The sequence below is a fragment of the Leishmania braziliensis genome, chromosome 10, assembly GCF_000002845.2.
Source record: "Leishmania braziliensis MHOM/BR/75/M2904 complete genome, chromosome 10".
Classification (NCBI taxonomy): domain Eukaryota; phylum Euglenozoa; class Kinetoplastea; order Trypanosomatida; family Trypanosomatidae; genus Leishmania; species Leishmania braziliensis.
Window position 1 is genome coordinate 193,107 of NC_009302.2, and position 10,060 is coordinate 203,166.

Here is a 10,060-nt window from a genome sequence, read left to right on the forward strand (position 1 = left end):
TCATCCTCTGCGTCTCCCTCACTCCCCTCTCTTCCCCGGCCACGGGGGCACCATTCTGCAGGTGCACGGACGCCTGCCTCTCTTTCATCTATAAACACACACACACACACACAATGCGCGCGCACGGACGCTGACGCAGGACGGCGCGGCATGGGCGGGCGCACACGCACGTATGCGCGACTGCGTCTCCGACGCGTGTCAGGGCCCCTCGCCCCGCGCGGGTGCGACCCCATCCACTCGCCCACCCCTCCCACGGGTCCGTGCGCGGTGCGCTTATGTATGTATCCTCTCCTAACTGTTTTCCCGCGCCCTGGGACTCCCCTGTACCGGAGTGAGTGCCGCCGCCACCACCCACACAATACCCCAACGTGGTCTGCGCCTCCCTCCTCCCGTTCCTCCTCCCCCTTTTCTGGCGCGGTGCGCCGCCCGCCCACTCCTCCTCTTCCTCCTCCCCCCTGCGCCGCCGCGCTACCTGTAAGTCATCGGTGCGACCACCAAGGCGCCATCCCCCCTCGCTCCGGCACCCCTGCCGTGCGCCCAAGCGTGTCGAGCCGTGACGGCGCCGCGCGCAAACCCACGTGCGCGTCGTTCTCCCCTCCAGCCCTGACGCACCCTCCGCGCCCACCTCCCTCACCACCACCCTCGCTCCCTTGCCCCTCCCCCTCTCCAGACTCACTAGCATATCCCGTCTCGCTACCCACCCACCCGCCCTCCCACACGCACGCACACACCGCCGCACACAAGCCCTCATCCTCGCCACCACACCCCACGGCCCACAGCATCTGCGCCTGGTGCGCCATGCCCCTCGACAGCAGCAGCACGCACCGGCGCCGCAGCGTCGCCGCACGCCTGGTGCGCCTTGCGGCTGCCGGCGTTGCAGCTGCTCTTGCTGTTGGCACCGCCGCCGCGTGGGCGCACGCCGCCGCGACGCCGCACCGCTGCATCCACGACAAGCTGCAGGCCCGCGTGCGGGACTCCGCGGCGCACCGCCGCATGCCACCCAGTGCGGTGTCCGCGGTGGGCCTGCCGTACATTGCTCTCGATGCCGCGGACACTGTCGCACGCGCCGCGGACTGGGGCACGCTGCGCATCGCCGTCTCCACCGCAGACCTCACGGACCCCGACTACCACTGCACTCGCGTCGGGCAGCGTGTGAGCAACCACGCTGACGAGATCGTCACCTGCACCGCCGAGGACGTGCTCACGGAGGAGAAGCGCGACATCCTCGTCACCTACCTCATCCCGCAGGCGCTGCAGCTGCACACGGAGCGGCTGAGGGTGAGGCAGGTGCAGGGCAGCTGGAAGGTGACCGGCATGACGGGCGACGTGTGCGGCGAGTTCAAGGTGCCGGAGGCACACGTCGCCAAATGCCACCGTCCTGTGTGATAGGGTGCTCGCGAAGATATGATTTCTTGAAGACAAGTAAAGGGCGAGAAGGGAGAAAGATTTGTGGAAGGCAGATGGGTATGGAGAGAGTCTTCGCGACCCCATTGGGAAGGGGCGAGGCAGGCACGCAACCACGACCGCGGCGCCGCGTCATGATTATGCCGCCGGTCCCCTCTACCGCGCTCGGTCGCGTGAGGAGCACATCAAGTCGTCTTGGACTTCTTTTGTGTGCTTTTTCTTATGGCTTGGCACCGGTACCGGGGAAGCCTCCCCCACCGGGTGCCCATTCATTACAGTCAGAGGGCGGCATGCCAAACGGGCATGCGGGGAGTCGCCAGAAGAAAGGAAACGAGTCGGTCAGCCGCCGAAAAAACAATCAAGCTACCAGCGCCAGCACCAGCGGGGCACGCAGGGACGCACGTACGCGAATCCCGGCGGCGCTGCGGTCGGCAAATCTACAAAAAAACGGAAGCTACCGAAACCCGAAGGGATCGCTGGGAGCAATCGGGAACCCATGCCGCAGGGGAAACTACAAAGTCAAAACTACCAACGCACAAAAGTAGAAAAACAGGGTGGGCTGAAAAGAAAGGGGAACGGGGTGGATGATGGGCGCGCCCACTCGCTTCCAATCGTGTCGTCCGCGAGGGTCTGTGCTGTCCCAACCCGTTCCCGCACCGGACTCGTCGCGGTTCAAATGTTTACCGCACCAACGCCGAGTCTCGGGGCGACGCTGGGTCCGAAAACCCGCGTAAAAACCAGGGCCGAGACCCGATTTGAAAACGGTGCATCTCGTGCGCCTTCGGGGACGAGTCCCCAGGTGAAGACCGTTAGGGCCCATTCTCAGGGAAGGGAGAAAACAGCTTAGCGCCAGGCGCCTGCCATCGGGAAGGAAAAAAAAAAACAAGAGACAATAAAACGATGGTTAAAAATGAAAAATCACTTGAAAATTTACCTGAAACGAAAGCCATTCATTTTACGAAAAAAAAATACAACTCGCCTCCTGCGTTGGTAGGCTCGACATGCGGTTCGTCCACGCCGTGGTCGGCACCCGCACCCTCCCGCGGTTCCCGGAGCACCCACCCCACATCCGCGGAGGGAAACCGGTTCGCCGTTCTGTGGCCTTCCGGTCCGTCCCGGACATCCGAGAGATTCGTGTCTAGGGTTGGGTGGGTGGGCGTTTTTTCGTCGCGGGCCGCATCAACTCCACTTAGTGTGACTTACATCATACATTTGGCGAAGAGAGAGAGGGACAACAGTAAAGTAGGAATCCATAAGAAAACACATGATTAGTAAGATACATATTTATCGACCACCTCACCAGTGGAAGTGAGGAGTCGGTTTCCGAGACACACGCGCTCACTCAGCATTCCTTTTCCACGGATACACAAACACCGATTCAGCTATCGGTCAAATTTCCCCGATCCAACACCACATCCCACCCACCACCACCACCCCCCCCCCCTATAAGGTCAAGTGCCATTCGATTGCCTTTGTGGTTTTACACGCCGCCAATGGAAGGCGTCAGCAACGCCGACTTCGTGCTGTACGTCGCCTCGGTGCCGAGCGAGCCGGGCGTGCTGGCGTGGGCCACGACCTGCCAGGTGTTCTCGGACGACCATCCAGCCGTGGGTGTCATGAACATCCCTGCAGCGAACATTGTGTCGCGCTACGACCAGGGCACCACGCGCACCGTGACGCACGAGGTGGCGCACGCCCTCGGCTTCAGCAGCGTGTTTTTCGAGGGCACCGGCATTGCGAAGAGCGTCACGAATTTGCGCGGCAAGCCCTTTGCGGCTCCTGTGATCAACAGCAGCACGGTGGTGGCCAAGGCGCGCGAGCAGTACGGCTGCCCCACCTTGGAGTATCTGGAGGTGGAGGACCAGGGCGGCTCCGGCTCTGCTGGCTCGCATCTTAAGGGGCGCAACGCCAAGGACGAGCTCATGGCGCCTGCCTCGGCTGCAGGGTACTACACTAACCTGACCATGGCCGTCTTCGAGGACCTCGGCTTCTACAAGGCGGACTTCACCAAGGCCGAGGTGATGCCGTGGGGCCGGAACGCCAGCTGCGACTTCCTCACCAAGAAGTGCATGGAGGACAACATCACGCAGTGGCCGGAGATGTTCTGCAACACCACTGACGAGAACGCCTTGCGGTGCACCACCGACCGGCTGAGGCTGGGGACGTGCGGTATACGCACCTATAGCACCCCGATGCCGACGTACTTCCAGTACTTCACCAATGCCTTTCTCGGCGGGTTCTCAGAATTCCTGGACTACTGCCCGTTCATCGTGGGCTACAGCAATGGTGCTTGCAATCAGGACCCATCGACGGCATCGCCTGCTTTAATGGAGTTCAACGTCTTCTCCGACGCGGCGCGCTGCTTGGATGGGGCCTTCCGGCCGACGACCACCCGCGAGTACGTGACGTACGCCGGCATGTGCGCGAACGTGATGTGCGACACGGCGGCGCGCACGTACAGCGTCCAGGTGCGCGGCAGCAGCGACTACGTCGCATGCACGCCGGGCGAGAGTGTTGACCTGGCCACCTTGAGCGCCGCCTTCGTGGAAGGCACCTACATCACGTGCCCGCTGTACGTGGAGGTGTGCCAGGCCAACATCAAGGGAGTCATAGACTTCGAGAGAGACGCTGCCGACACAGCGGCGGTGTGATGGTGGCGTGAAAGGATGTATGTATTGGCCACTGTGACGGCTGCGCTGCTGGGGATAGTGCTCGTTGCCATGGCAGGCCTCGTGGTGTGGCTGCTTGTTATCAGCCTTTCCTGATCGTGACGCAAGCTGAGCGGCTCCCGCTGCGGCTGACGAGGGCCTCTGCCAGCGTGAAACGGAACGAGCAGGACGGCTGGGTGCGCGGTGCCGCTGTAGTGCGCCCCTGTGCCGACGGCCATCGCAGCCCACGCACGTCGGAATGGCCTTTGGCTGCTTTGCTTCTCCCTCGCTCGTCGCCTCTCGGTGACGGCGTCGCCATTGCGAATTCAGAGTCTGATGGATGCGTGTGTTGGGGGCTCTCTCCCTCTCTCGCAGCCCCCACCACCCCCTCCCTTTCCGTTGCTTCTTTTTTCCTATTGCTGCGCGGGTGTGCGTGCCGCTGGTAGACACCTTGAGCTCCTGGCCATTCGCCCTGCAGTGGCGCAGACGACCATCAAGGTCATGGGGTGGGTCTCGACACACCCCGCTGTCCCACGGCGAGCACACCGCGCGTGTCTGTTTTCCTTTGCTTTCAGCATCCTGTGCTTTCGACTCTGCAAACGCCGTGCGGCGGGCGCAGGCGGCCTGATGTGCGCCCTCTCTCTCTCTCGGCAGCGCGACACGGGGAATGGACGTGAGCCAGAGGGGAGGAAGGCGAGCACGCGCCCCTGCGCCATGGCCGGCAGTTGTGCGCTTCCTTCTCGTGACCTCCCAGAGAGTCACCCTCTCCCCCGCCCAGCACGCGTCAGCAGGGCGCCCTCGCCTACGGCACTCGCCGTCCTCCGACACACGCCCTATTCGGGGCTGGAAAGGGCAGCTGGAGGGCGTGGGGCCGCGTCTGTTTGCTCGTGGCCGCCGCCCGCCTTGCGGTGCGCGGGAGGCCGCGGCGTGCGGGGCACCTCGCCCCTGCTTCCCTCACCACAACCCTCGCTCCCTTGCCCCTCCCCCTCTCCAGACTCACTAGCATATCCCGTCTCGCTACCCACCCACCCGCCCTCCCACACGCACGCACTCACACACCGCCGCACACAAGCCCTCATCCTCGCCACCACACCCCACGGCCCACAGCATCTGCGCCTGGTGCGCCATGCCCCTCGACAGCAGCAGCACGCCCCGGCGCCGCAGCGTCGCCGCACGCCTGATGCGGCTCGCCGCAGCGGGCCTCGTCATGGCCGTCGGTGCCGCCGCCGTGTGGGCGCAGGCCGCCGGCCATCACTGCATCCACGACAAGCTGCAGACCCGCGTGCTGCAGTCGGTGGCGCAGCAGCGCAGGCCTCCCGGCAGCGTCTCGGCCCTCGGTCTGCCCTACGTGTCCGCCGACACCATCAGCAGCGCTCACACCGTCGACTGGGCGCAGGCCGACAGCACGTCGCCGAACGTCGCACGCGCCGCGGACTGGGGCACGCTGCGCATCGCCGTCTCCACCGCAGACCTCACGGACCCCGGCTACCACTGCACTCGCGTTGGGCAGCGTGTGAGCAACCACGCTGACGAGATCGTCACCTGCACTGCCGAGGACGTGCTCACGGAGGAGAAGCGCGACATCCTCGTCAGCTACCTCATCCCGCAGGCGCTGCAGCTGCACGCGGAGCGGCTGAGGGTGAGGCAGGTGCAGGGCAGCTGGAAGGTGACCGGCATGACGGGCTCAATCTGTGGCGACTTCAGTGTCCCCCCGGCTCACCTTACCGCTGGCGTCAGCAACGCCGACTTCGTGCTGTACGTCGCCTCGGTGCCGAGCGAGCCGGGCGTGCTGGCGTGGGCCACGACCTGCCAGGTGTTCTCGGACGACCATCCAGCCGTGGGTGTCATGAACATCCCTGCGGCGAACATTGTGTCGCGCTACGACCAGGGCACCACGCGTGTTGTGACGCACGAGGTGGCGCACGCCCTCGGCTTCAGCAGCGTGTTTTTCGAGGGCACCGGCATTGTGAAGAGCGTCACGAATTTGCGCGGCAAGCCCTTTGCGGCTCCTGTGATCAACAGCAGCACGGCGGTGGCCAAGGCGCGCGAGCAGTACGGCTGCCCCACCTTGGAGTATCTGGAGGTGGAGGACCAGGGCGGCTCCGGCTCTGCTGGCTCGCATCTTAAGGGGCGCAACGCCAAGGACGAGCTCATGGCGCCTGCCTCGGCTGCAGGGTACTACACTAACCTGACCATGGCCGTCTTCGAGGACCTCGGCTTCTACAAGGCGGACTTCAGCATGGCCGAGGTGATGCCGTGGGGCCGGAACGCCAGCTGCGACTTCCTCACGAATAAGTGCATGGAGGACAACATCACGCAGTGGCCGGAGATGTTCTGCAACACCACGGAGAGGCGGTATCGGTGCCCCACCGACCGGCTGAGGCTGGGGACGTGCGGTATACGCACCTATAGCACCCCGGTGCCGACGTACTTCCAGTACTTCAACGACACATTCCTTGCAGGCTACTCAGCATTCCTGGACTACTGCCCGTTTACCCTGGGCTACAGAAATGGTGCTTGCAATCAGGACCCATCGACGGCACCTGCGCTTTTTAAGGAGTTCAGCGTCTTCTCCGACGCGGCGCGCTGCTTGGATGGCGTCTTTCAGCCGAGGAACAGCACTACTCCTTCCCCTAAGTACAACGCCTTGTGCGCCAACGTGAAGTGCGACAGGGACCACCACACGTACAGCGTCGAGGTGCGTGGCAGCAGCGGCTACGTCGCATGCACGCCGGGCGAGAGTGTTGAGCTGGCCACGATCAGCACCGCCTTCGTGAATGGCAGCTACATCACGTGCGCGCCGTACGTGGAGGTGTGCCAGGCCAACATCAAGGGGCTCATAGACTTCGAGAGAGACGCTGCCGACACAGCGGCGATGCGACAGTGGCGTGAAAGGATGACTGCATTGGCCACTGTGACGGCTGCGCTGCTAGGGATAGTGCTCGCTGCCATGGCAGGCCTCGTGGTGGGGCTGCTTGTTATCAGCCTTTCCTGATCGTGACGGAAGCTGAGCGGCTCCCGCTGTGGCTGACGAGGGCCTCTGCTAGCGTGAAACGGAACGAGCAGGACGACTGGGTGCGCGGTGCCGCTGTAGTGCGCCCCTGTGCCGACGGCCATCGCAGCCCACGCACGTCGGAATGGCCTTTGGCTGCTTTGCTTCTCCCTCGCTCGTCGCCTCTCGGTGACGGCGTCGCCATTGCGAATTCAGAGTCTGATGGATGCGTAAGTGTTGGAAGGGCTCTCTCCCTCTCTCGCAGCCCCCACCACCCCCTCCCTTTCCGTTGCTTCTTTTTTCCTATTGCTGCGCGGGTGTGCGTGCCGCTGGTAGACACCTTGAGCTCCTGGCCATTCGCCCTGCAGTGGCGCAGACGACCATCAAGGTCATGGGGTGGGCCTCGACACACCCCGCTGTCCCACGGCGAGCACACCGCGCGTGTTTGTTTTCCTTTGCTTTCTGTATTCTGTGCTTTCGACTCTGCAAACGCCGTGCGGCGGGCGCAGGCGGCCTGATGTGCGCCCTCTCTCTCTCTCGGCAGCGCGACACGGGGAATGGACGTGAGCCAGAGGGGAGGAAGGCGAGCACGCGCCCCTGCGCCATGGCCGGCAGTTGTGCGCTTCCTTCTCGCGACCTCCCAGAGAGTCACCCTCTCCCCCGCCCAGCACGCGTCAGCAGGGCGCCCTCGCCTACGGCACTCGCCGTCCTCCGACACGCGCCCTATTCGGGGCTGGAAAGGGCAGCCGGAGGGCGTGGGGCCGCGTCTGTTGCTCGTGGCCGCCGCCCTTTCGGTGCGCGGGAGGCCGCGGCGTGCGGGACACCTCGCCCCTCACTCTTTCTCCGCCCTCTCCCCTCCTCGCTATCTCGCCCACGCTACCCGCACCACCACCGTCCACCTCCCCCTATCGCTGCGCAGCGCCCCTCCGCCCTCACACCCCCTCTCACTCTCCCACCCGCCCACGTGTTGGCCGGCGTCACTGGCCCCCTGGCACGCACCCGCAGCACCACCGGCACTGCCAGCATGTCCCGCGACCGCAGCAGCACGCACCGGCGCCGCAGCGACGCCGCACGCCTGATGCGGCTCGCCGCAGCGGGCCTCGTCATGGCCGTCGGTGCCGCCGCCGTGTGGGCGCAGGCCGCCGGCCATCACTGCATCCACGACAACCTGCAGGCCCGCGTGCTGCAGTCGGTGGCGCAGCAGCACAGGCCTCCCGGCAGCGTCTCGGCCCTCGGTCTGCCCTACGTGTCCGCCGACTGGGCGCTGGCCGACAGCACGTCGCCGAGTGTCGCGCACTCCGCGGACTGGGGCACGCTGCGCATTCTTTTATCAGTCGAAGATCTCAACGACCCCGACTACTACTGCTCCTACGTTGGGCAGCTTGTGAACAACCACGCTGGCGCTCTCGACATGTGCAAAGCCGAGGACATCCTCACGGACGCGAAGCGCAATACACTTGTCGGCTCCCTCATCCCGCAGGCGCTGCAGCTGCACACGGAGCGGCTGAGGGTGAGGCAGGTGCAGGGCAGCTGGAAGGTGACCGGCATGACGGGCGACGTGTGCGGCACCTTCAAGGTGCCGAAGGCACACGTCACGGTAGGCGTCAGCGACGCCGACTTCGTGCTGTACGTTGCCTCGGTACCGAGCGAGCCAGGCGTGCTGGCGACGGCTGTGATCTGTCAGACATCCTCCGACGGCCGACCTGCCGTGGGTGTCATGAACATCCCTGCGGCCTACATTCGGTCAGCCTACGACCAAATTATGCTGCGCACCGTAGCGCACGAGGTGGCGCACGCCCTCGGCTTCGACCTCACCGTTTTCGAGGATGTGGGGATTGTTGGTGACGTGAGCAACTTGCGTGGGAGGGACTACGAAGTTCCTGTGCTCAGCAGCCCCACGGTGGCGGCCAAGGCGCGCGAGCAGTACGGCTGCGCCACCTTGACGTATCTGGAGCTGGAGGATACGGGTGGTGGTTCTACTGCCGGCTCGCATCTTAAGATGCGCAACGCCAAGGAAGAGCTCATGGCGCCTGCCGTGACTGCAGGGTACTACACCGCCCTGACCATGGCCGTCTTCCAGGACCTCGGCTTCTACCAGGTTGACTTCACCAAGGCCGAGGTGATGCCGTGGGCCTATCTCGCCAGCTGCGACTTCATCACCAAGAAGTGCATGGAGGACAACATCACGCAGTGGCCCGGAATGTTCTGCAACTCCACGGAGAGTTTGTATCGGTGCACCAGCGACCGCCTTAAAATCGGGAGATGCATCATAGTCACGCATGACGACCCGCTGCCGACGTACTTCCAGTACTTCACCGAATCGTCTGTCGGTGGGCGCCTAACATTCATGGACTTCTGCCCGTTAGTGATGGGCTACAGTAATACTGCTTGCGATCAGGACCCATCGACGGCACCTTCGTTTTTTAAGGAGTTCAGTCTCTTCTCCGACTCGTCGCGCTGCTTTGATGGAACCTTCAGACCGAAGCACAGCACTGGTCCCCCTGGGCCGTACAACGGCATGTGCGCCAAAGTGAAGTGCGACAGAGCCCACCACACGTACAGCGTCCAGGTGCGCGGCAGCAGCGGCTACGTCGCATGCACGCCAGGCGAGAGGCTGGACCTGGCCACCTTGAGCACCACTTTCGTGGAAGGCAGCTACATTATGTGCCCGCCGTACGTGGAGGTGTGCCAGGCCAACATCAAGGGAGTCATAGACTTCGAGAGAGACGCTGCCGACACAGCGGCGGTGTGATGGTGGCGTGAAAGGATGACTGCATTGGCCACTGTGACGGCTGCGCTGCTAGCGATAGTGCTCGCTGCCATGGCAGGTCTCGTGGTGTGGCTGCTCCTTATCAGCCTCCCCTGATCGTGACGCAAGCTGAGCGGCTCCCGCTGCGGCTGACGAGGGCCTCTGCTAGCGTGAAACGGAACGAGCAGGACGACTGGGTGCGCGGTGCCGCTGTAGTGTGCCCCTGTGCCGACGGCCATCGCAGCAACGCACGTCGGACGTCGAGAA

General features: G+C 64.1%; 4 protein-coding genes across 4 annotated transcripts; all 4 read left to right on the forward strand.

The window, feature by feature from the left end:
- Positions 1–798: 798 nt before the first annotated feature.
- On the forward strand, positions 799–1,386 carry GP63-2 (GP63, leishmanolysin; the record flags this gene model as incomplete). Its single annotated transcript, XM_001562768.1, has 1 exon — positions 799–1,386. One exon carries the CDS (start codon positions 799–801, stop codon positions 1,384–1,386), a length of 588 nt encoding a protein of 195 aa, XP_001562818.1.
- Positions 1,387–2,897: 1,511 nt separating this feature from the next.
- LBRM_10_0500 (GP63, leishmanolysin) lies at positions 2,898–4,055 on the forward strand (the record flags this gene model as incomplete). Its single annotated transcript, XM_001562769.1, has 1 exon — positions 2,898–4,055. One exon carries the CDS (start codon positions 2,898–2,900, stop codon positions 4,053–4,055), a length of 1,158 nt encoding a protein of 385 aa, XP_001562819.1.
- Positions 4,056–5,178: 1,123 nt separating this feature from the next.
- Positions 5,179–7,047, forward strand: GP63-3 (GP63, leishmanolysin; the record flags this gene model as incomplete). Its single annotated transcript, XM_001562770.2, has 1 exon — positions 5,179–7,047. One exon carries the CDS (start codon positions 5,179–5,181, stop codon positions 7,045–7,047), a length of 1,869 nt encoding a protein of 622 aa, XP_001562820.1.
- A 1,021-nt stretch (positions 7,048–8,068) lies between these two features.
- LBRM_10_0520 (GP63, leishmanolysin) lies at positions 8,069–9,796 on the forward strand (the record flags this gene model as incomplete). Its single annotated transcript, XM_001562771.1, has 1 exon — positions 8,069–9,796. One exon carries the CDS (start codon positions 8,069–8,071, stop codon positions 9,794–9,796), a length of 1,728 nt encoding a protein of 575 aa, XP_001562821.1.
- Between the last annotated feature and the right edge of the window lie 264 nt (positions 9,797–10,060).